Here is a 26,542-nt window from a genome sequence, read left to right as displayed (position 1 = left end):
ATGGGGAGTGGGGAGGGTCCTGGGGTGAAGTCGACCAGGGTGAATTATGTGTGGGGAGATTCCCTTTCTGATGTGAGCTTAGGCCTTAACTGTGGCCAAGGGACTGCGTGACTGTAGGGATTTGCATCAGTGCCTTCCATATTTTTACAAAATGGCAGGATGGAAAGAAATAGAGTCAGCAGGACTAGTTTTTTGTTTTTGTTTTGCAGGGCAATGAGGGTTAAGTGACTTGCCCAGGGTCACACAGCTAGTAAGTGTCAAGTGTCTGAGGCCGGATTTGAACTCAGGTCCTCCTGAATCCAGGGCTGGTGCTTTATCCATTGTGCCACCTAGCTGCCCCCCAGCAGGACTAGTTTTAAAGGCTACCTCATTTCCTCATTGTGTGACATTGAACCAGTCCCTTCTATTTTCTAAATCTCAGTTTCCTCATCTCCAAAATGGGAAGAATAACCTCTGTTCAACTTCTCTCAAACATTTTTCCTAAAGGGTATTAGGAACTTGAGCTATTATTGCTAATGATATAATAATAATAAAAAATCTAAAAATAATTTATTGTCTAATTATAATTTATGATAACGAATAGATTGTCAGTGTTATTGTTGTTGTTGTTATTTATGGAACTTTAAAGTAGAAGTTCACTTTGCCCTCCCTATCCCCGTTCCCCCAATTTCCAGACTCCTCCACCTCATTTTGACTTATCAATACATTCATGCTAGGGGGCGACGGGAGCTATAACAGCGTGGCTAATTCCAATCCGAATAGGATCCCACGGCTTTGTTCTTTTTCCCAGCCCCAGCTGCTCTCCAGTATCTGCTCTGACTGGCTGTGGTCATGGCTGCTGTTCCTCTGCTCAGCCCACCACCTGGCAGGGGCAGCCAGAGGCATTGAAGTGGCAGGTGGCAGAAGGGAAGGGGAGAAGCAGCCAGGATCTGCCTAGATAATCCCCACACTGGAGAATGGGCCTTGGGATCAGCATGAGTTGGCCAGAGCCATGGGCCAGCTGTTATGCCCTGATTGCAGTTCCTGGGCTGGGAGGGAGCTGGGAGACTGCAGGGCCATCAGAGCGTCCATCCCCCCTCCCCGCCCCCTCCAGCTAGCCCTGGGCCTGCTTGTTGGCTGGCGGAGGCCCTTCCTACAGAAGTTCCCATTGAGGGCTCAGCTTCTAGCCACGTCTAGTCAGCTAGAGGGTTCCCCCTTCCATTGGCAGTCTGAGGATCATACCCCATAACAGTCTCTGAATCAGGATGCTGGGAACCAAATGGGCAAAGTTTTGAAAGCATTTGGGAGCAGCTAGGTGGTGCAGTGGATAGAGCACCGGCCCTGGACTCAGGAGGACCTGAGTTCAAATCTGGCCAAAGACACTTGACACTTACTAGCTGTGTGACCCTGGGCAAGTCACTTATCCCCAATTGCCTCACCCCCCCCCCCAAAAAAAAAAAGAAAGAAAGAAAGCATTTGGATGTGGGCAGAGGTGGAAAGCAGTCAGTTGGCTGGTTGGGCATGATGAGCAGCCCCTGCTCACAGAGCTTTGTGCTGCATCTTGGGCATTTCTATTCTGCTTCATTGACATGCCCAATGGACCAAGAAGGTTTTGATAGCCAGAGGTGAGCCAGCATCCTGGTTTAAATTCATGTTCTAGGCCTCCCCTCTGAAAACTAACAGCCCTAGAACTCATCAGAACTGAATTGGCCCTCAGAGATCATGGGAACCTTAGATTCTAGAGCTGGAAGGAACCTCAGAGACCTAAATCTAGTCCAATCCCTTCATTTTTACAGAGGAGGAAACTGAGGCCCAGGGAGGGAAAGGACTTGTCCAAGGTCACACATAGGCTGCTAGAGCTGGAAGGGACCTCAGAGACTCAAATCTAAGGTTCTCTTTGCTTTTGGGGGGGGCAATGAGGGTTAAGTGACTTGCCCAGGGTCACACAGCTAGTGAGTAAGAGACCCAAATCTAATCCAACCCCTTCATTTGACAAAGGAGAAAACTGGGGCCCAGACATGGGAAAGGACCTGCCCAGGGGCACACAACTAACATAAGTGTTTGAGGCAGGATTTGACCCCAGATCTTCCAAGTCCATGCTGCCTCTCTGTTTAGCAGCTCCAATGAGTCCCCCTCCCTTGGCTCCCTCGTCCCCATGGAGCTCTGAGTGTAGACAGAGAAAGGAAAAGTCTTGGCTGGTCAGGGAGGTAATGAGTGATAGAGGCAGATCCCAACCCAAGTCCTTGGTTCCCATTTGCCCATGCTACCCCCTCATGACTTTAGAATCAAGGTTACCCTGGGCTTGGCATATGCTCACATCGATGTTACAGTGTGATAGCTAACAGCACAAGTGGTTCTTACTTTATTAAGTGGAAGCAAAGGAAATATCAGTCCATTTGTGGGTCACCAGGGTGACCTCTCGAAAACCAAGGCCATGGAGAGTGCTTTCTTCCTAAGTGATCTGTGGCCGTGTCCTCACGGGGGTGGGGGAGTAGAGTGGGGGAAGGTTGGTAGCTATCGGTGATACGTGTGGGAATCATCAGGGGGACGGGGGTCGGGGTGGGGCTGGGGGACCCAAGCAGCTACCCGCCGATATTCAGAGTGAAGAGCACCCGGCCCACGAACCGGTCATTGGTGATGTTGTTCTGAATGTTTTTGCCCTCCAAGAGGCACTCCACAGCCACAGCCCGATTCTTCTTCACTTCAGTGAAGTGCACGGCCACCAGTGGGGATGTGTAGTTGACCTGCAGGCAGGAAGAGAGTTCAAGAATGAAGTAGAAGGAAGGGGGAGCATCGGCCTCATCCCCATTCTCCTTCGTCAGGCTTGGGTGGGGATCAGTTCAGGATGGGCTACAAACCCATAGGACAACAATGTAGACACTCTGCTTACTGAGGCAGGGAAATAATGATGTTGCATCCATCCTAGATGGAAAATTTGAAGAGATCTCAGAGGCCATCTAGTCCAGGCCCCTCATTTTACAAATGAGGAAACTAAGGCCCAGGGAGGGGAAGGGGCTTGCCCAAGACCCCACCTAGGGCTTTGGTTGTAGAGCTGGAAGGGACCTCAGAGGCCTTCTAATCCAGCCCCTTCATTTTAAAAAGGAGGAAACTGAGGCCCAGAGTGGTTAAGGGACTTGTTCAAGGTCACACATAGAATCAGCTCTAGAGCTGAAAGAGGCTGTAAGAGGCTGTAAGAGGCTCTTTAGTGTAACCCCCTTATTTTATAGAGGAGGAAGCTATGATGAAGCACCTGTCTCAAAGTCACAATCAGACCAGAGCATGTTAACTGAGATCTAGAAGGGACCTCTGAAGCCAATTAACATAGTGCTCTCATTTTGAAGATGAGTAAACTGAGGCCCAGGGAGGATGGGCGGGTTGGCCAAATCACACCTTTAGAATCAGGATTTGAACTAGGGCCTTCTTGACTCCTAGACAATATGCCACACTACCTCCCATGGCTTCAGGCATTTCCTAGAAAGATTTCTAATAAGAAAGGAGAGAATCAATTGGGGTTTCAGGTTTAATCCACACAGAACTGGAAATTTCTTCAAGGATATCTTGTTCTCTGGGACAGGTAGGTGGCACAGTGAATAAAGCACCGGCCCTGGATTCAGGAGGACCTGAGTTCAAATATGGCCTCAGACACTTGACACTAACTAGCTGTGTCCTGGGCAATCTACTCTTCTCTGTGTGCATTCTTGGAGACCTTGTCATGTGCTATTGACTTACTATCTCTATGAGAGGACTCTTGGATCTGATCAATATATCCAGTCCTGAGAGTTCTATTGGCTTCCAGTCCCATATCACCAGACTGCCTTTTGAACAATTTAAACTGAATGTCCCACTAGGCTGGGGGAGGGGGAGTGTTGTGTGAGGGGATAAGCATTTATTAACCACCTACTATGTGCTAAGCACTTTACAAATATCTCATTTGAGCCTCACAACAACCCTGCAAGTTAGGTGCTATTGTTATCCTTATTTGATAGTTGAGGAAACTGAAACAGACAAAGGTTAAGTGACTTGTACCAAGGTCTCAGTAAGTGTCTGAGGTCTTCTTAACTCAGAGTTACCCAATAATAGGGGTATAGGGGATAAGGACTGGGTCTTAGAAGTATTTGGAAGTACCCAGGGAGGACTTTCCTATACCAATGCATATTTTTTGCGGGGGCGGGGCAATGAGGGTTAAGTGACTTGCCCAGGGTCACACAGCTAGTAAGTGTCAAGTGTCTGAGGCTGGATTTGAACTCAGGTCCTCCTGAATCCAGGGCTAGTGCTCTATCCACTGTGCCACCTAGCTGCTCCCTTGTGTTTCCTCTCCACTTAGACCTCAAACACCCTAGTATTCTACATGCAAAGCAATTTTGCAGGAGCTCCAAAGAAATGTGAGATGCACAAATTTAGAGCCATCCCCATCCCAAATATTCATACGGACTCTTTGTGCCTGACCTGTGGCAGAGCCTTTTCAAGCTCCTGTTGGTCTGATCAGCCACAGTCGGACACACTGTACCCTGACCCCACCATAGTGATGTCATTTTGGTCCTCTTAAAGCATGAAGAACAACCATCTCCCACTTGAATTATTGCAACGACCTCGAAAATGTGTTTCTATGTTTCAAGTCCCCCCCATCTCTGATCCATCCCTTATATAGCTGCAAAAGAGATGTTCTTAAAGCATAGTTCTCTGTCACTATCCAGCTGAAGAAGCCTCTTGGATCAAATACAAACTCGTCTTTTGTTCCACGTTATAAAACCCTTCACAGCCTGGCTCCAATGTATCTTTGTAGATCAATTTCATAATTTTGTCTCAAGCACGATATGTTCTAGCCAAGAAACGGGCCTGCTTGCTCTTCCCTGCATACAACATTCTATCTCCTGCCACCTTTCCTTTGCATGGGCTGTGCCTCCTGCCTAGCATGCTCTTGTTCCTCACCCCCACTTCTTAGAACCCCTAGCTCCCTTCAAGTCTCAGCTTAAGTGTTACTTCCCACACAAGGACTATCCTCGTTCTCCCAGTCAATAGTGCTTTCCCCCTCCTTAAATTCCAAGGATTACATAATATATATATATATATATATATATATATATATATATATATATATATATATATATATATAGTATTTGCAAATACGTGGACATGTTGTCTTCCCCCAATAGTATATAAGTTTTTTGAGGTCAAGCTCATAGAACTGAATTGGGTAAAAGGAAAGGAAGAGAGGGAGGGAGGGAAGGAGGGAAAGACATAGAAAGAAGAAGGGATGGGGAAAAAGGAGAAACAGAAGGAAAGGCCCTCAGCAGTGGTCCTAGGCTTCGGGGACCCTGCCTTATTTCTATTTCCTCCACAGACATATGTACACAGTCTTGTTTTTTGGGCAATTAGCATTCCAGGGGTCAGTGGGGGGACGGGTACTTACATGAGTGAGCTTGCCATAGTAGGGGTAGTAACTGAGGTCAAATGTGCCAGCCTCTGGATAGAAGTCCATGGATTTGAGATCACTCTTGTTGCCTTTCTGGAGAGGAGAAAACACAAAGGGCACTTGGCTTAGGAATGGTGGAGCTGGATCCTTCGCAGATCATGATACCATAAAAATTACATGTAATAAAGAGCTAGGGAAAGGTAGAATGAAAATTAATTGGAAACAAAATAATCTCACACTAAAGAATGAGTGGGTCAAACAACAAATCACAGAAACAATCAATAACTTCATCCAAGAGGATGACAATAATGAGACAACATATGAAAACCTACGGGATGCAGCCAAAGCAGTGCTTAGGGGAAATTTTATATCTCTAAATGCTTACATGAGTAAAATAGAGAAAGAAGAGATCAATGAATTGGGCATGCAACTAAAAAAGCTAGAAAAAAAGAACAAATTTAAAATCTCCAACTAAATACTAAATTAGAAATCCTAAAAATCAAAGGAGAAATTAATAAAATTGAAAACAAGAAAACTATAGAATTAATCAATAAAATAAAAAGATGGTTTTATGAAAAAAACACAATAAAATAGATAAACCTTTGGTTAATTTGATGTTAAAAAATAATGAAATGATAGTATACACCAAATGCTTAATATGGCCAGTGACTAATCAGTATAAAACAGATTTAATTTCCTTCATTTTGCTCCAAAGTGACTCAAGTCTTCCTTTGTCTCAGTAATATTTCCTACCCCCATCCCCAGACCAGCATTTTAAGCCCTAAAGTGTTCTGGGCCCCAATGAGTTTGGGGACTGCTGAACATGACTTTACCCAAACACAACATGATTAAGGCCTTTAGTAATATATAGGGGCAACTTTTCCCTCAAAGTTTTCTGGGATCAAAAGTTGAGTCAAACAGAAACATTACCTGAACATGGCAGTTGACCTTCACAGGTTCTCCGTTGCCAGGATGAAAGCCTACAATCTATTTAAAGCAAAACCAACAACAACTAGCTTTAATTGAATGGACTTTGATTTCATGGACATTTATTGAGCACAAATTGTATCTAGTGTCCTATACTTGGTGTTGAGGGAGATGTGAAGATTTAATAAACTGTAGTCCCTGACCTCAAGGAGTTTTTAATCTAGTGGGACACAAGACATGCACATAGTTCACTACAATATATAAAGAACATGTTAAATACAGAGGAGATATCCAGAAGGAAGGAAGGAAGGAAGGAAGGAAGGAAGGAAGGAAGGAAGGAAGGAAGGAAGGAAGGAAGGAAGGAAGGAAGGGAGAAAAGGAGATAGGAAAGCAGAGAGGGGAGAGAGAAAAGAAGAAAGAGAAAAATATTGAAAAAAGGAATAGAAAGATAAAGGAAGGGAGAGAAAAAGGGAAGGGGAGGAAAGAAAGCAAAAAAAGAAAAAGGGAAGAAAGAAAGAAAGGGGAGGAAATGAAAGAGAGAAAGAGAAAGTAAAAGGAAGGAGAAAGAGAAAGAGAAAGAGGGAGGAAGGAAGGAAGAAAGAGAAAGAAAGAAAGAGATAGAGAAAGAAAGGAAGGGAGGAAGGCAGACAGACCTTTGGGGGGATTCTTTTGTCCTCTAACTTAAGTGGCTCTATCAGTGGTACCTTGCTGATGATTCAAAGAATGGAAACTTTGCTATGAACTCTCTGGTTCTATATTCCAGTGCCGCTCCTCTTGCCCTCTCACTCCACTCCCCCTTCACAGTGATTGTACATGAAACTGACCTATAGTAGGAAGACTTGGGGTTCAAGTTAAAGAACTTTGTTGGGGGAGTGGGTTACAAGAGGGGTTAGACCTAACATTGCCCCCATCTGTCCTGGTACATTCTTATCATCCCATTCAGCCGCTGAGCCCTCACTGCAGTAAGGCTATTTATACTTCCCTAATCAATTCACTATCCCAACACTTCCAGCAGCTTTTGCAAACCTTTTCACTTCTTAAACTTCCAGTGGCTCTTCTTCTCTTCACCTTCTTAATTGAGAACCTTGCCTCATCAGCTCCCATGGATTCAATGATCATGTATGCTCATGAATCCCAGATCTCTTTATCCAGTCATGGCTTCCCTCCCTAACCTCCAGTCTCCCATTCCCAACTGCCTATTGGACATCTTAAACTGGAGGTTTTATGGACACCTTAAACTCAACCTGTCCAAAACTGAACTTGTGACCTTTTTCCCCAAACCCTCTCCTCTTCTTAATTTCCCTGTTACTGTCAAGGGATGACTATCTAGGCTTGGAAACAAGGTGCCATACTTGATTCTTTTCTCTCACTCCCCCCCTAACCAAGTCCTGGGCATTCTACCTTTGCGACATCTCTCCAGTGGACTGCCCCTTCTTTTTTCAGACACTGCCACCACCTGTTGCAGGCCCTTATCATCTCACCTCTGGACTATTAAGTAACCTGCTGGTTGGTGTCTCTGGCTCAAGTTTCGCCCCATTCCACTCCTTTCTCCACTCAACTGTCAAAGCGATCTTCCTAAAACACAGATTTGCCCATGTAATCCTCCTATTCCATCAATTTCAGTGGCTCCCTATTACCTCCAGGATCAACTATAAAACCCTCTGTTTGGCTTTGAAAAGTCATTACTAGAACAGCTAGGTGGCACAGTGGATAGAGCACTGGCCCTGAAGTCAGGAGGACCTGAGTTCAAATCTGACCTTAGATACTTACTAGCTGTGTGACCCTGGGCAGGTCCCTTAACCCTGATTGCCTTAAAAAAAGATAAAAACTTATTGTAAACTGGCCTCTTCCTACCTTTACAGTCTTCTTACACCTTACTCATATACTTTATTTTGTTATTATTTTTTTTAGTGAGGCAATCGGGGTTAAGTGACTTGCCCAGGGTCACACAGCTAGTAAGTGTTAAGTGTCTGAGGCCGGATTTGAACTCAGGTACTCTTGACTCCAGGGCGGGTGCTCTATCCACTGCGCCACCTAGCTGCCCCACTCATATACTTTATGATTCAGTGATTCTGGCTTCCTTGCTGTTCCTCCCACAGGTCACTCTATGTGCATTTTCATTGGCTGACCCTCATGTCTGGGAATGAGCTTCCTCCTCATCTCTACCTCCTGGCTTCCATCAAGTCAAAGTTAGTGTTGTACCTTCTACTTCCTGGTCCCCCTCAGGGCAAGTGCCATCCCTCTGAGAGATCTCCAATTTATCTGGTCTATATCTCATATGAATATAGTTCTTTGCATGTTGCCTCCTCTATCAGAATGTGAGCTCCTTGAGGGCAGGTACTATCTTTTGCCTTTCTTTGTATCTCCAGCACTTAGCACAATGCCTGCCACATAATAGGCACTTAATAAATGCTTGTTGACTGAGGAAACAACTTCTTGGTGTGAAAATATTTATTGCACAGATTGGTCATTTCTTGTTATCAGTAATCTCCTTGAGCAAAAAAGTTGGAAGCAAACTGTGTGACTGGGGAGTGGCTGAACAAATTCTGATTCATATATATATATATGAGGCTGTAGATATAAGATTATAGAGCTAGAGCTAGAAGGGCCCTCAGAGACTGTCAAGTCCAATCCCTTCATTTTACAGATGAGGAAACTGAGACCAGGGAGGGACAGTGAACTGCTCAAGGTCATATGAGTCAGTAAGCATCACAGATGGGATCAGATGTCTTCTTGCTTTCAGAGTCAATATTCCTTTCATTGTACCATGTACCTCTATGAATGTAATCAAATACATTTGGGTGGAATGTTCGTGTACTGTTGGGAGGACATTGACAAGAGTGGCACAGGACAGGAAGGGAGGGTTGCATTGCAATCTGTACCTTTGGAGATTAATCCAATTAAATCCATGAGATCATAGACCAATTTTAGTAGAAGGACCAACAAATAGGAGAAGAACTATATGAAGTGTTACAAAGTGGACAAATGAGAACCCAAAGAACAATATGCAGAGCGTCCCAAAAGTCTCAGTACGATTTTTTTAATAGCTTAAAGTTTCTGAGACTTTAGGGACTCCTTGTATACAATGACTACAACTATTTGAATGAAGATCATTTTAAGCAGCAACAAAACTCGAATTTTGGGGGGTGGGGTGGGGCAATGAGGGTTAAGTGACTTGCCCAGGGTCACACAGCTAGTAAGTGTCAAGTGTCTGAGGCCAGATTTGAGCTTAGGTCCTCCTGGATCCAGGGCCAGTGCTTTATCCACAGCACCACCTAGCTGCCCCCCCAAAGCTCGGTTTTTTTTCCCCAAAAGGACATCAGTAGTGATTAATAAAGCACACACTCATCCTTTTAAAGCATTATTGGTGTCTTCCGTTTTTACATTACAGTCATTTTTGGAAATTCACTCTCACCCTTCCCCAAACCCTGGAATTGAACCCTCTCTCCTGACAGAGAAAAGCAGGTAAACAAAACTGCACCATTGGGTAATTGTGTCTGACAATGCATTATAACATTCCATTCCAAGAATCTTCCATTGTACTTCTCTCATGAGTAGAGTTTCTTTTGAGTGACCTTTTCATCTACATCAATTGTAGTCATTTTGTAAATTGTCCCTGTTTCTGCCTATTACACTCTGCATCCATTTAAACAAATGTTCTTGCTGAAAAATAATATTCTACTAAATTCAGATAAAACAGTTTATTCAGCTCTTTCCTCAATGTCTGGCCACCTCTTTTGTTTCCAGGTCTTTGTTGCCACAAGAAGTGCTGCTATAAATATTTTGATGTACATATGGTGCTTTTCTTTATGTCTTTGACCAAAACTCAGCTCCATGACAATTTATTAGCATACTTGCCTCCCCACGGCCCTTCCAACAAAAGCTTCCTATTTTTTTTGCCAATTTGCAAGGTATGAAATGAACTCTCAGTGCCATCTTGATTTGTATCTCTCCTCTTATTAATAATTAGAAACCCATTTTCATGTGGTTGTTGATAATTTGCAGCTCTTTTGAGAATTATTTGTTTATAACCTTTGGACATTTTATATTATGGAATAGCTTTTGGTCTGATATGTTTGTGTTAATTCCTCATGTAGCTCAGATATGCTTTTATATATTTGATGAAAAGTTCCTCCAATAAGCTTCTTTTATTATTCTATCTACATTGATTTGTTCCTATAAAAGCTTTTTTGGGGGGTATATAAACAAAGTTTTCTAATTTTCATTTTATGGTCATTTCTCTCTTGTCTGGTTAAGAAATTTCCCCCTAGCCATAATTATGAAAGGCACCCCCTTTCATTCTCCTCTAATTTTGTATAGTGTGACCTTTTATAGTCAGGCCTATATTTATTTGTTTTTGTTTTTGATGGGGCAATGAGGGCTAAGTGACTTGCCCAGGGTCACACAGCTGGTAAGTGTCAAGTGTCTGAGGCCGGATTTGAACTCAGGTCCTCCTGAATCCAGGGCCGGTGCCCCATCCACTGCACCATCTAGCTGCCCCCAGGCCTATGTTTATTTGAAGTTTATTGTTGTATATGGTATAAGATGTTGGTCTAAACATAATTGCTGATGACCAACCACTACTAGGGGCATCTAGGTGGTGCTGCAATGGATGGAGTGCTGGGCCTAGAGTCAGGAAGATTCATCTCACTGAGTTAAAATCTGACCTCAGATACTTACTAGCTGTGTGACCCTGGGCAAGTCACTTTACCTGCTTGCTTCAGTTTCTTCATCTGTAAAATGAACTGGAGAAGGAAATGACAAACCACTCCAGTATCTATTCCAAGAAAACCCCGAAAAGGGCTCATGAAGAGTCACACATGACTGAAAAACAACTGAGAAAAACATTACTTCTGAGAACTAATAATGAAACATGTTACTCAGTGACTGACAGAAAAATTTGGAATGCTTTTCAAACATGGCCGATGTGAGAATTTGTTTTGTTCGACTCTGTCTATTTGTTACAAATGAGTTTTTTTTCAATTTGGAGGAGATTGGGGAGAATTTTTAACTAAACAAGAAAGAAAAGTGGCCACTGTAGTATATAAAGAGAAAAAGCACAGAGGATAATAGAAGGAGGTTCTGAGGGAGATGTAGATAAGCAGGATAGCTTTGAAACTGATGTGTTGAATTGATCGCATTATTTTTTTAAATGTAAGCTGTACATCATAGGGATTTACAATTTTATGGTCAACCCTTTCTATTCTGTTTTTGGAAATGCTCATGTTTGTTCATTATCACCAAGTTCAGATTAACAAGTAAATAAAAATAAAAGTGTAAAAATAAATAAACCCAATTGCTGCCAATCTGCTTTCCAGTTTCCCCAACAATTCTTCTCAAACTCGGTCCTACCATTTTCAATGGCTTCGGGCTCTTGCTTATCCAGTCTCTTCCACTGATCTATTTTTTTCTATTTTTGAACTAGTACTTCCTTTATTCCTATGGTTTTTTCATTTTTGCTTGAAATTCTAGATTCTTATTCCTCCAAATTAATGTTATTATCATGTCCAGTTCTTCAAAGCATTCCCTCAGTGACTTTACTGGCAGAGTGCTAAATCTGTAAATTACTTTGGGTAATTTCATCATTTTTCTTATATTAATTAGCATGGACCAATCATAAATACTATCCCCTCAATTATTTGTCTTTATTTCCGTAAAGAATGTTTTGTAGTTTAAACCCCAATTGCCTCACAAAAACCCCCCAAAAAACTATTTGAGCTCTAATGGCTTAAAACAGTACTAAGATTTTTGAGACCCCCTGTATAAATCTTGCAAGTGTCTTGATATTTAATGGATTTTGTGGTTATTTTGAGTGGATTTTCTCATTTTTTCCCTGGTCTTTGTTGGTTCTATTTAGAAATGCTATTCATATTTTGGACTTTATTTTGTATCCTACTACTTTACTGAAGCTGTTATTCTTTTTTTTTTTAAGTGAGGCAATTGGGGTTAAGTGACACCCAGGGTCACATAGCTAGTAAGTGTCAAGGGTCTGAATCTGGATTTGAACTCAGGACCTCCTGAATCCAGGTCCGGTGCTTTATCCACTGCGCCACCTAGCTGTCCCTATATAGCATTTTAAGGTTTGATAAGTACTTTACAAATATCTCATTTTACCCTTACAACTATGCTGGGAGGAAGATACTTATTATCCTCCTTTTACAGATGAGGACACTGAGGCAATCAGGTTAAATGACTTGCCCAGCATTATGCAGTAAGTGTCTAAGGCAGAATTTGAACTCAGATATTTTATACCCCAAGTTCAACACTCTATCCACTGTTCCACCTGGCTACCTTTAAGGTGGAGATACCATATGCAAATCACTTTGCAACCTTATTATTATGTGCGATAAGTCTTAATCACCCTATTATATTTGCTTTACTTAACTGTTTTCAGGAATTGTACATGCTGGGGTAGTCATCTAAAAATGTGCTCAAGAATTTGTATTAGGGATCAAAATAAAATTTATCATTGCGAATGGTTTTGTTTTTGTTTTTGTTTTTGCGGGGCCATGGGGGTTAAGTGACTTGCCCAGGGTCACACAGCTAGTAAGTGTCAAGGGTCTGAGGCTGGATTTGAACTCAGGTCCTCCTGAATCCAGGGCCAGTGCTCTATTCACTGCGCCACCTAGCTGCCCCCCATTGAGAATGTTTTGAGAGAAAGAAAAAAATATGATGGGTTCCAAGAGTGGGCAGTGTGGGCACAAGGACAAAATCTGGCTGCTGCCTTCAGGACAAATGGCCGGCCCATTGAGTGTGTAGACAGAGGCCCAGGGCAAGAGAGATTTGAAGCTCCCTCTCTTTCCCCTGATGACTCAAGTGGGCTTCTCTGAGGCCATGCCCTAGGTGGACCTTACCCGGTTCATCTTCAAAAGGACGCAAGGCTGCCCAGTGGAATAACCAAATGTTGGGTCGCCGAGGCCAGAGCAGTTCCCCAGAAATGAGCGCTTGAACTGACAAGCTTTCTTCTCTTTGTCCTCTGCTCCCTCCTGGATGAAATACTTCCCGGGAGTGCAGTTCAGATTCTTTTCATCTTGAATGCTGTCATTGTACGCTGTAGTCAGAGGGAGTATAAATTGAGGCTGGCGCCATGGGAAGGCCTCCCTCTAGGCTCCTTTCAAAGTGCCTTCCATCTTGGGCTCTAGGAGCAGCTGTCAGGCATTGAACTCTCTCCACCAACTCCCTCTCCTCGCTCCCGCCCCCGCCCCCAATCAGTCAATCAACTAACAGGTAGTGCCGTGGGGTACAAAGGAGAGAGCGCTAGTTCTGAAATGACAAGTCTTGGGATCAAATCCCATCTGTGATGCTGGGATTCCCTGTTGGGATTAGACTAGCTGACCTCTGCATTCCCTTCCGGCTCAAGATCTAGGAGCCCACAACCCTGCTGGCTTTCCTTTGATAGTACCCCAGGACCGCAGGGTTGCTGTAACCCTGCCTCCAGGGGGCCGATCACATAGCAGATGTTCAATCAATGGGCTTTTGAAAACAGAAATTAATCTTGGCTAGGCAGGTGAGACGGCATTACAATAACACGGGCATTCACTATACAATGGTATATAATATAGTGTAATAACTAGAATTCTGGCATTAGTAGGGAACTCAGAGGCAATCTATCCCCACCCCCACCCATAGCTGATAGGTACAATTTTGTTTGGACTGAATTTGTGATTTCACTGCCGGGAGGAGCTCCCAGGTGAAGAAACACCCTGCAATAATGCAGATGGACACCTCTTCAGTTTATAGTCAGAGAGAGAGAGAGCTGCTTGGTGCATTGAGAGGTTAAATGACATAGCTAGGATGTGTCAGAGGTGAGGTTAAATTTAGGTCTTAATTTTGAGGTTGACTATCTACTATGCCATGATAATAATATTAATAATGAGGAGAAGAAGAGGAGGAGGAAGAGGAGGAGGAGGAGGAGGAGAAGAAGGAGAAGGAGAAGAAGAAGAAGAAGAAGAAGAAGAAGAAGAAGAGGGGGAGAAGAAGAAGAAGAAGAGGGGGAGAAGAAGAAGAAGAAGAAGAAGAAGAAGAAGAAGAAGAGGGGGAGAAGAAGAAGAAGAAGAGGGGGAGAAGAAGAAGAAGAAGAAGAAGAGGGGGAGAAGAAGAAGAAGAAGAAGAAGAAGAGGGGGAGAAGAAGAAGAAGAAGAAGAAGAAGAAGAAGAAGAAGAGGGGGAGAAGAAGAAGAAGGAGAAGAAGAAGAAGGAGAAGAAGAAGAAGAAGAAGAAGAAGAAGAAGAAGAAGAAGAAGAAGAGGAGGAGGAGGAGGAGAAGAAGAAGAGGAGGAACAACCAGACCTGTGATTTCATTGGGGTAGGGAACTTGCAATGAGGAAAGTCCCTTGCACAGGGCAGACTGAAATCTTCTCTGTAAGTTATCATCTTAGAGCTCTGCCTAGGGTACTGAGAGTTAAGGGACTTGCCCAGCATCTCACAGCCAGTGTGTGTCTGAGATGGGACCTGAACCTGGGTCTTCCCTATGCCAGGGCTGCTTTCCTCTCCCTTATCACTTGCACTCAGCATTTTACAATTCACCCTAGTGTTTTTATATCCACTTCTTCATTTCATCTTCCAAATACCCTTTCAAGGCAGCTAGTGCTCCAAAGATCCCTCTCCCCCATTTTATTTGTTTGTTTTTTTTGCGGGGGCAATGAAGGTTAAGTGACTTGCCCAGGGTCACACAGCTAGTAAGTGTCAAGTGTCTGAGGCTGGATTTGAACTCAGGTCCTCCTGAATCCAGGACTGGTGCTCTATGCACTGTGCCACCTAGCTACCCCCACTCCCCCATTTTAAAGATAAGAAGACTGAGATGCTTAGGGTTTCATTTCCTGTTTCCCTTTCCCTGGGGCCTGGAAAGTGGCTGGGTCTGCAACATCCAGAATGGGAACTGAAAACCGGGGTCTTTCCCGGGGTTTCCTGGGTTGCCAGATGCAGCCCTTCAACTGTATCTCTGAAACTCATTACCCTCACTGGCTGCTTTTTCAGCATTACTGCTCCAAATGTCAGGTATCGGTCAGACCCGGCTCACCACCCCCTTCTTAGTGCCAGGCCCTTCATGCTTCTGGTTAGGCTGCATGCTTAATAGTGGGTCAGAACTGAGGCTAATAACCGGCTGTCCTGACTCTGGGTCTAGGCTGTTTGCTTGTTGGTTTTGATATTAACAGAGCCCCCTTAGAAAATGGAAATCGCCTTCTGTTTATAGCTGTACTTTTTTTTTAAACAAAGCTACATTCAGTTCAAGGGTGGTTTTTACCCCCGGTCTTTTTTAGAAAAACAACTATGTTCACATAAATAATTTTCGAAATAGAAGCTGAAGTCACATTCTTATTGTTCCTCTTGAGGTATTTCCACTAAAAATAATATGACATGGGCCTGACCCTTATTGCAAAACCCCAGGGGCCTCATGGGAGTGAAACTGATCCTCTGCCTCCAAGATATTTCTGCTTCTGGGACCTGCTCCTTTTAGCAGTCCCCTCTCTTAAACAGTTGCCCTGTTGCTTCCAGTTGTTCAAAGAAATTTGTCAAAGATTTGATCTGGAAGGAACTTTAGTGACCATCAAGCTATAGGATCTGAGCTCTTGAGCTGGGAGGGACCTTCATGGCCAGCTAGCTCTCTCATCTTATACGGAAGGAAATTGAGGCCCAGGGAGGTTACACAGGATCATGAGCTAGAAAAACCTCAGAAGCCATCCAGTTCAACCTCCTCTTTTTACTGCCGAGGAAACTGAGGCAGAAAGAAGTGCCTCATCCATGGTTATAGAGTACCAGGGGCAGGATCTGAACCCATGTCTTTTTTTTTTTTGCGGGGTAAATGAGGGTTAAGTGACTGGCCCAGAGTCACACAGCTAGTAAGTGTCAAGTGTCTGAGGCTGGATTTGAACTCAGGTCCTCCTGAATCCAGAGCCAGTGCTTTATCCACTGTGCCACCTAGCTGCCCCCAAACCCATGTCTTTTTGACTCACCATCCAGTACTTGGATCATTACACAGGACACACATCTCAAGCTGGAAGGGACATTAGAGGCCACCTAGTCCACCCTTGTCATCTTAGGGTTGAGGAAAGGTGTGGAGTGATTTGCACACAGATTAAGCATAAGTAGTGGGATTTGAACCCAAGCCTTTTGATTACATAATCAGTGTATTCCCCTGTTCTACTCTGAGCTCCTCATGGTGTGGATAGAAAATCAAGCTCAGAAAGGGGTTCAGGGGAAACTGAGGCAAACACAGATTGAGTAATGTGCCCAGTTTCAGACAGCCTAGTGTCTGAGGCCAGAGTGGAATTCAGGTCTTCCTGACTCTAGGCCCAGCACTCTGACCATTGTGCAGCCCAACGGCCCAACTGATGTGGGACCAAATACACAATAAAAATAACATTTGTTCTTGTATCAAAAAAAGAAAGGGGTTCAGTCTCAGAAACTTGCCCAAAGGCATACCATGACCTTGGGCATACAAAAGTCATACAAGGCTGGGTCTCAAACCTGACTTAGCCCAGTACTATGCCTTTTCTACCAGAGTGCCTCTCTCAAGCCATGCTAATTAAGACAGTTAAACTCATTTGACTGGCTTTCCCCTCTGATTTCAGCTCTCAGGCTCATTATCTGATTGGCCAGTGGCTGAAACTGAGTAACAGGGATGGTGGGAAGGATGAAAATTGTGCAGTTGTCACTGGGAAAACCCAACATCTTCTGTCACTGGAATGAACCCGAGGTCCCTCCTAGCCCTGACCATTTGTGCTCAAAGATCTATAGTTCGGGGAAAGCTAGGTGGCACAGTGGATAAAGCACCGGCCCTGGATTCAGGAGGACCTGAGTTCAAATCTGGCCTCAGACACTTGACACTTACTAGTTGTGTGACCCTGGGCAAGTCACTTAACCCTTCAATGCCCTGCCAAAAAAAAGAAAAAAAGAAAAGATCTATAGTTCTCTGAGTTCTTAGGTCTAGTAGTGTCTGAGGCAAGATTTAAACTCAGATCTTGCTGACTACAGGTCTAGTGATCTATTCATTAAGCCACCCAGATCCCTCTGTTAGGAAAATTGATGGCTCAGTAAATATAGCCACTGCATCATTTACTGAACTACGGATGGTTGATCCTGTAGAGTCCAGAAAGATGCAACCAAAGATTCTAACTAATCTCAGCTGGCACATTTAGGTGCAAAATGCTTAAATTGGGGGCTCCAGCACTTCTGTGCCACTAGTCTCAGAAATACCAAGGAGTCCAGACACTAGCTCTCTCCACGGAAAGTGTCTCACCCTGAGAAATGATCACTCTTCCTTCCAAAATGTGTCAGTATAGAAAAATACTGCTCAGGAGAAACCCGGATTCAAATTCTCTCTCTGATACTTATTAGCTGTATGATCACGGGTGAATCACTTTACCCCAAGGGTTCAGTTTCTTTATCTTTAAAATGGGGATAATAATGACTCTAGCACCACCCAGAAACAAAGGCCCATCTTTTCATCCCAGAATCCTATGGGGTGTTGTATGTCTGTGAGACATGAAACAATGGTCTCCAAGAAATTAAAAATTAGTATTACAGAGAAGGTGAAGGAAAGGGCATAGGGTTGTCAGGAACCCCAGAGGTCATCTAGTCCAACCCCTTCATTTTCCAGGTAAGAAAACTGAGGCTCAGAGAGGTGACTTTCCCAAAGTCACTCAGGATCATAGGACCATAGATCCAGAGTTGGAAGGGATCTTTTTTTTTTTTTTTGTGAGGCAATGAGAATTAAGTGACTTGCCCAGGGTCACACAGCTAGTAAGTGTCAAGTGTCTGAGGCAGGATTGAAAGGGATCTTGGAGGCCATTTAGGCCAACACTTTCATTTTCCAGATAAGGAAATTGAGGCCCAGAGGAAGGGAAAGGACTTGCCCAAGGTCTCACAGGCAGTAAGCATTAGAAGTAGGATTTGAACCCAGGTCCTCTGCCTCCAGTGTCAGTGTTCTTCTCACTGTACTACTTTGGAAAAAAAAGTAGGAGTGAGGGATATTGTCAAGGAAATGTATGAATAAAAATGGAGATGTCACATGGTGATAAACGACCTTTTGACAGCTCAGATGCCCCACAGGATGTCAAGAGACATTGAGGAAGGCCCAACATGGTGGGTGAACTACTGGGAGAACATGGATAAGAGGTACAGAGTAAAATCGGGCAGGGTTGGGTCATAATGTAAAATACTGCAGGGAATATTGGAAGGGATGAGATCCCAAGTCCATCAGGGCATTAAGAATACTTGAGAGAGGGGCAGCTATATGGCGCAGTGGTTAAAGTGCTGGCCCTGGATTCAGGAGTACCTGAGTTCGAATCCAGCCTCAGACACTTAACACTTACTAGCTGTGTGACCCTGGGCAAGTCACTTAACCCCCATTGCCCCACACCAAAAAAAAAAAAAAAAAGAATACTTGAGAGTATTGCTAGTCACAACCCAGTTTGGGCTGTTGTGAAACTCAAATGAAATCAGAAATGGGCACAATTATTAGTTCCACCACATCTAACCAGCCTTGGTCCAAGTTGTAAGGGGCCTTAGAGGATAACCCTCTACCTGTCCAGGCATCCCCTCTAGGAGCTCCTACTTTCAGAAATACCTTAATTCCCCCATCTTCCCTATCTGGATGATGGACTTACCCTGAAGGAAGTGATGCAAGCTGTCCACATAAGAAACCCATGAGCTACGTTCAGATACGTTGAAATTGAAGACAAAGCTGGATGTGTAGGGCCTGATCATAACTCCTGGCAAGGGAAATGGACCTTGGTTAGATTAACCCAGGCTTGGTCCCATCCCCCTTTTTTTCTTTTTTTTTCAGGGCAATGAGGGTTAAGTGACTTGCCCAGGGTCACACAGCTAGTAAGTGTCAAGTATCTGAGGCCGGATTTGAACTCAGGTCCACCTGAATCCAAGGCCAGTGCTTTATCCACTGCAGTGCCTCCTAGCTGCCCCCAAGTCCCATCCCCTTTAAAGATGTATCTCTATTCCCATAAAACCATTTCCTCCCCCACCCCAGGCAATCCAAATGAAATGGGCCACCATTTGCCAAGTTCCATTTTATATTCCCTCTTAATAACTGCATCCTTAAGTCATTGCCGGGAAGAGCTGGTAGCAAGCAAAGGCTGGCCAAGCGGTGCAGACAGCCTTGAGACAGTGGTTCAGGATGGCCTTGGCACTGGTCTTGGGGACTCACTTACCGGGGGGACTCACTCGTTCCCTGTAGGTAGGGATGTAAGGGCTGATGGTCAGCGACATGGTATACATACACAGAGTGAACATCCCAGCCAGGAAGGCATAGAAGAGAAGGTAAAAGAGTAAAATCAGACCTATGGTAGAAGCCAAAAGAAGGACAGGTCAGGGTCCCCCCAAATCCCCACCTCCTAGGTCCCAGCAGCTCTGAAATAAGAAGAGCCCACACTCCCTTGGTCCCACTCATTTGGGACCATGGACTATGCAATCCATAGACCCACTCCCCACCCTTGTGCCCCACCTCATTCTGGCAGATCTCATGAATTTGGAATATGTGATCATTCGGGAACAGGGCCCTAACTGAAGGTCACCTTTGTACTTTCCCTGTGCAATCAGTCAATGACTCAATCAAAACACATTTCTGAAGTGCATATCCTGTGCCAGGCACCAAGTTAAGTGCTAGGGATACAAATGAAGCCGTCCCTGATTTCAAGGGGAAACAGGATGAGCTCAAGGATAGATGTACTCAACTGAAGGGGAGAGGGACAAGAGGTGTGATTTCACTTGAATAGGGAGCCCCAGGTGAGAAGTTTCTTCTCCCCACACAAATGGACGCTTTCTCTTGCAACACACTGGCTTAGACAATTGCCTAGAGCAGTAAGGTGTGATGGGGAGGGTAGGCTCAAGCCACCAGCAGTGTGAATCAGGGTGGGCTTCACAGAGAAGGGATTCTGGAGGTGAGAAGGGAGGGCATTCCAAGTATTCAGGACAGCCTGGTATAGGCATGGAGATAGGAGAGGGGGTGGTTATATACAGGGGATAGCAGGAAACCAATATGGCTGGACTATAGTCTGCATGAAGGGGAATGATGGGCAACCAACCTGGAAAGATAGGACTATAGAATTCAAGATTTAAAGCTCTAGGAACAGTAGAGATCATTGAGCCCAGCTTTCTTGGTTTACAGATAAGATAACTGAGGCCCAAGATGGTTAAGTGACTTGTTCCAGGTCATACAGCTAATAAGCCTCTGAGGTGGGATTTGAGCTCAGATTTTCCTGACTCCCGTCCAGTGTTATGCTCACTGTGCCAGGCTGCCTCCTGGTCAGCTGCAAAGAGCTTTCAATGCCAGAAGTGTTTGTGTTTAATTTTGGAGGGACTAGGGGAGTACCAAGGGCCGAGCTGGACTTTAGGAGTATCACTTTAGCACCTGAGTATGGGACAGACTGGAGAGGAGAGAGAATAGCAGCTTCATAGGGTCACAGCTAGGACACGATTGCAAGAGTCCAGGAGACGAGGCTCTGTGAGTAAAGGGAAAGACACGCAGATGTGGCAGAGGTCAAATGAACAAGACCCAGAGAGAGACTGATCACAAGGACTGGGAAGAGTCAGGGGATGAATCCAAAGTTTCAAGCCCAAGTGTCTGGGAAGATGGCGGCATCCTCAAAAAAAGGGGGGAACTTGGAAAGGAGGAGGGTTTGGGGGAAACGATAATGAGTTCTGTTTTGGCCATGTTGAACTGGAGATGTCTATGGACCATCCAGTTGGAATTGTCTAATGGGCAGCTGGTGATGGGGGCCTGGAACTCAGGAGACAGACTAGGCTGGATAAATTATGCTGCAAGTCATTTGCAAAGAGATAATAATTGAACCCTTGGGAGCTGATGAAGTCACCAAGTAAGAAGGGGAAGAGGGGTCTAAGACAGAGCCAAAAGACACGCTTGGGTTGGGATTCCATTCAGTGAGTCTCTTGATGGAAAGACAGAGCCAGCTGACTCCTGGACTTGGCGGGCTTGCCCTCTGATGGGGTCTGCCTCTTCCCCCTAGGGGAGAAGGTGGGATAACTGAGCTCTGAGGGACTCCATCCTGAGGGGCTCCAAAGAAAAACTCTGTCCTCAGGGATGGGGGAAATGAGGGGAAGCTGTGGTTTGTCTGGAGAACTCTCATTCTCTCACTCTCAGAGGGCTTCCGAGGTTGGAATTATCTCTGTTAGGACACATAGTAGGCACTCAATAAATACTTGTTGCTCTAAAATCCTCTGATCCTAAACCCTCCAGAAGCTCCTTCTTTTTTTTTGCAAGGCAATTGGGGTTAAGTGACTTGCCCAGGGTCACACAGCTAGTAAGTGTTAAGTGTCTGAGGCCGGATTTGAACTCAGGTCCTCCTGACTCCAAGATCGGTGCTTTAGTCACTGCGCCACCTAGCTGCCCCTGCTCCTTCTTTTTTTTAGTTTTCAACATTTGTTTTTTATAAGATTTCTAGTTTCAAATTTTTCTCCCTCCCTCCCCTCCCTCCTCCCTCCCCAAGACAGCAAGTAATCTGATATAGGTTACATATGCACAATCACATTAAATATATTTCTGCATTAGTCATGTTATGAGAGAAGAATCAGAGCAAAAAGGAAAAACCTCAAAAAAGATAAACATCAACAACAAAAAACAATAGAAATAGTATGGTTCAATCTGCATCTAGATTCCACAGTTCTTTTTTTCTGGATGTGGAGAACATTCCATCATGAGTCCTTTGGAACTATCTTGGACCATTGTATTGCTGAGAAGAGTCAAGTCTATCACAGCTGATCAATACACAATGTTGTTGATACTGTGTAAAATGTTCTCCTGGTTCTGCTCATCTCACTCAGCATCAGTTCATGTAAGTCCTTCCAGGTTTCTCTGAACTCCTCCTGCTCATTGTTTCTTACAGCACAATAATATTCCATTACATTCATATACCACAACTTGTTCAGCCATTCCCCAATTGAGGCAGCCCCTCAATTTCCAATTCCTTGCCACCACAAAAAGAGCAGCTATAAATATTTTTGTACATGTGGGCCCTTTTCCCTTTTCCATGATCTCCCTGGGGAAAAGACCTAATAGTGGTATTCAGAAGCTCCTTCTAGCTGCCTGGAGGAGAGACTGCTGAGCCTGGGACAAGGTTGGCTTCTTTTTTCTCCCACCTCCCATCCCTGAGACCCTCCTCCCAAACCCTTGAAAACCAGAGCCAAGACTTAGGACAGGAGTAAGCTGATTTTCTCTACTTCTTCACCCTCCTGAAGGATCATAGATGATTCTAGATCTCCCGCTGGAAGGAGTCTCAGAGATCATCTAGGCCAACCTTTTACAGAGGAAGAAACTGAGGCCCAGGAAGGGGAAGTGACCTGTCCCAGGTCACCCATAGTATCTTAGATCTAGAGCTGGAAGGGACTTCAGAGGCCATCTAATCCAATCTCCCCCCTCCCCCCTGTATTTTACAGGGAAGGAAACTGGGGCTTAAGGAGGAGAAGCCAGTCAGTTCAATAGCAAAGTAACTTGCCCAAGGTCACATAGATATTAAGTGTCAGAGGTAGTATTTGGGTTTTTTGTTTTGGGTTTTTTGCGGGGCAATGAGGGTTAAGTGACTTGCCCAGGGTCACACAGCTAGTACATGTCAAGTGTCTGAGGCTGAATTTGAACTCAGGCCCTCCTGAATCCAGGGCCGGTGCTTTATCCCCTGCAGCGCCACCTAGCTGCCCCCCAGAGGTGGTATTTGAACCCAGGTCCTCTTACTCTCAAGTAAGAGCTCCTTTTACTCTACCATGGCACCCTCCCCTTGGCTGTTTGGGGCTCTTCCCACACCCTAGCCCCCACCTCATCCAAACCTCCTGTTCCTTCCCGCCCCCCCCCAAGAACTCCTCCGCTAAGGTTAAGCTGACAAAACTATTTCAAACTCCAGTGCTAATGACTGACAATTGTTGAATTCTTTAAAGGTGTCCTGGCCAGAGAGTATTTATTTACCTGGATTGGTAAAATGCTCCTAGTCTGAAGGTTAGCCATTACTTTCATTAGTCTGACCCCAGAGCAGAGAGCAGTGCAGCAGGGCTGCTGTGTGGAGGACTGGCCTACAGCATGGGGGCGGCAGAGAGGGGGAGCTGAGGTGTTTGGGGGAGGGCCCCATCTGAGGGCCCAGCCCAACCCTGGCCCAGCCTCCCTCTCCCGATCTGCAATCCTTCAGGGAAAGACTTGAAAGGCTGGGCTCTTAGGGATGAAGCTAAGCAGGGTGAGTCACTGTTTATATCACTCCTCTGGGTCGGCTTCCTTCTCTCCTGGGGTGAGGGGAGGCCTCAGCTCAGACAATCTTCCCAGAAAACAGTGGCTCAGGATGAATACCATCAATCTGATTGGGACAGAATGCCGCACTGCCGCCCCCTCCTCCCAACATACCTACTGCCTGTCCCCTGGCAAAGGTATCTGCATTTCCATGCTGCATCGTGCCCCCCATTCTACTACTGCCTGTCCCCTGTCCCCCATCCCACTCACTGCCTGTCTCCTGCCCCTCATAGTACCCATTGCCTGTTTCCTGGCAAAGGCATGGGCCTTTCCAGACAGGCCCAGAGTGGAAAGGGGACATTTTCTTGTTCACTTATGAGCTCACAGTATTCTCTGACTCAGGCCCCAGTGTGAGCATCCCTCCAACTTCACCCTCAGCTTCCAAAGATTTCTTACATGCCTACTATGCACAGAGTCACAGTTTGGATGAGTCCCATCCAGCAAGGTGCCAAATCTGGTCATTTGTCCTCCACACCCTCTCTCCATTCTGTCCCCTTCTGTACACTTGCACAGCCACCACACTTGCTAGGTCTCTCCTCCTCTCTCATCCAGACTATGGAAACAGTCTCCAAACAGGTCTGCCTCCCCCAAGTCTCTCCCTACTCCATTCTATTCTCTACATAGCCATCAAATTGTAGCCTCACCATGTCACTCCCCTCCCCAAGAAGCTTCAAGGACTCCCTATGGCCTCTAGGATCAAGTACAAACTCCTCTGTCATATATTTGGCTTTAACCCTTCACAATCCACTGGTAGCCTACTTTCCCAGGCTCACTGCACATCACTCCCTTTCATGGGTTCTGTGGTCCAGTAAAATTGGCTTTCTTTGTGTGGGATACTCCATCACCCACCTCCATGCATTTGCACAGGCTGTCTCCTATGCCTGGAATGCCCTCCTACCTTCACCTTTATCTCTCTGAATCTCCAGCTTCCTTTGAGTCTCAGCTTCAATGCTCCTTCTTACAACAGAATGTAAACTCCTTGAATCAGAAATATTTTGGTTTTGTGTTCCTGTGCCTGGCATACAGTAGGTGCTTACTTAATGTTTATTAAATAAATGAATTTTGAATAACATGAACACATTATTATGGAGCAAGGCATAAGAATGACATAAGGGGTTATATGCAGTCCGAGGAGGAAGGGGAAGGTCATTAGTGGGGAGGTGTCAGGAGTGGGGGAGGCTTCCTGGAAGCTGTGGCATCTGAGTTGGACTTTAAAGGGTAGGAATTGAAATTAAAGGGTAGGAATTCAAGAGGGCGAAAGGGGAAAGGGTAGCCTTACAGGTAGAAGGTGCAGCATTAACAAAAGCAGGAGTGTGAGGTGTCCATAGGGAACCATGAGGAGTCTAATTTGGCTGTCAGCAGGTGGGCTAGGCTGGAGTCAGACCAGAAAGTTGGGACTATAGAGGCAATGGGGAGCCACTGAAGGATTTTGAGCAGGATAGTGGCAATCAGATTTATGCTGAGAGAAGGTTAATTTGGAAGGGTAGAAAGGAAGAAGAGAGAGTGGAGGCAGAAAGATGTATCCAGGTAGGTGGACATGAGGTCCTGAACTGGGGAGGGGGACCTAAAAGCAAGAGGAAGGGGCAGATTTGAGAGGTAGATCAGCAGAGTCCACAGGCCTCAGTAACTCCTCGGCTATGGGAGTGAGACTTAACTAGTCTACTGCTGACCCAGGCAGCAGCTCAGACACTGGAACCTGTGACATCTGCACTGTCCTACTGTCCCCATGGAACCAGTGGCAAAGTCCACACCGACCACACCCTCTGCAGGGCCCTGATCTGCCATCAGCCATTCACCTCCTGGTTTCTCTTTCTAAGGAGGGTGATCTCTCCTCGACAGACAAGGTGAAGTTAGCAGCAAGCAGCAAGAGGTCATAGGACTAGACTGGAGGAGCTATGGAGAGTCAGGCTCTGAGTCATGTGGAGCTGGGTTCAGATCCTGCCTCCCTCTCGAGAGCACCTCTCTTTTCCCTTCTTACCATACTGCCCCCAGAATTTCATTGCTTCTCTGCCGCTCCCATACCTAGGAGCCCCTCTGGGGGGCTATCCCAGGTGGTGCCTATCTCTGCCTGCCTAGCCTTAGGTCCTAAAGTCACTCTCTTCGAGGCGAGTTCATCTACCAGCTGCCAGAAGAACCACTCTTCTGGGGGAATTGCTCCTCCCATCTACCCTCGGGTGTCGTGCAGAGCAGAACAAACCACAGGCTTCTGGACGCTTCCAAAGGTGGGGGCCAACAGCGGGATTAGAAGGTCGGAGCTGTCCACCGAAGCCAACCTCTGTCTAATACTTCCCCCCCAAATCTTACCAGTGAGGTATCTGCATTAAGAATAAAATGATGGGGCAGCTAGGTGGCACAGTGGATAGAGCACCGGCCCTGGAGTCAGGAGGACCTGAGTTCAAATCCGGCCTCAGACACTTAACACTTACTAGCTGTGTGACCCCGGGCAAGTCACTTAACCCCAATTGCCTCACTAAAAAAAAAAAAAGAATAAAACGATGGGGGGGCGGGGGGCAGCTAGGTAGCTCAATGGATAAAGCAACAGCCCTGGAGTCAGGAGGACCTGTGTTCAAATCCAGCCTCAAACACTTGACACTCATTAGCTGTGTGACCCTGGGAAAGTCACTTAACCCTCATTGCCCCTCAAAAAAAAAACAATGGGGCACGATTTTGGTCAAGTCATTAATGTGAGGTACTCTCAGGGGAGAAAATTCCCTTCACCCACACAGATCAGCACCCGCTATACAACTTTGAGTTCGAGAGGATTGCCTGGGCAGTTGTAAGAGGTAAAATGACTTGTCCATGGCCATACAGCTGCCAGTATAGGTCAGAGATGGGACTGAAACCCGTACCCTTCCTCTCCCAGAGGTCAGCTTTCTAGTCATTACTCATATTTGCCAAAACTGCCTTTAAGTTTCAGTAAATATGAAGTATTTGCTCAATTATCACCGGCATGAATAAGCAATCTTGCCCATACAGAGCCTGTAGG

At 45.3% G+C, this 26,542-nt stretch overlaps 1 protein-coding gene across 1 annotated transcript in view; it reads right to left on the bottom strand.

Moving 5' to 3' along the window:
- Positions 1-2,318: 2,318 nt before the first annotated feature.
- Positions 2,319-26,542, bottom strand: part of ATP1B4 (ATPase Na+/K+ transporting family member beta 4) — a 35,412-nt gene continuing 11,188 nt past the window's right edge. Inside the window, exons 3-8 of the mRNA XM_043974220.1 lie at positions 19,484-19,612; positions 18,926-19,030; positions 13,174-13,370; positions 6,323-6,379; positions 5,390-5,485; positions 2,319-2,723 (exon numbers count right to left, since the gene is read on the bottom strand). Of these exons, the coding sequence (XP_043830155.1) occupies positions 2,562-2,723; positions 5,390-5,485; positions 6,323-6,379; positions 13,174-13,370; positions 18,926-19,030; positions 19,484-19,612 (746 nt within the window). The 3' untranslated portion in view covers positions 2,319-2,561. The remainder of the gene's footprint in view (positions 2,724-5,389; positions 5,486-6,322; positions 6,380-13,173; positions 13,371-18,925; positions 19,031-19,483; positions 19,613-26,542) is intronic.

The sequence above is a fragment of the Dromiciops gliroides genome, chromosome X, assembly GCF_019393635.1.
Source record: "Dromiciops gliroides isolate mDroGli1 chromosome X, mDroGli1.pri, whole genome shotgun sequence".
NCBI lineage: Eukaryota > Metazoa > Chordata > Mammalia > Microbiotheria > Microbiotheriidae > Dromiciops > Dromiciops gliroides.
Note: the sequence above shows the minus strand (reverse complement) of the source record. Positions and strands in the feature narration are given on the sequence as shown.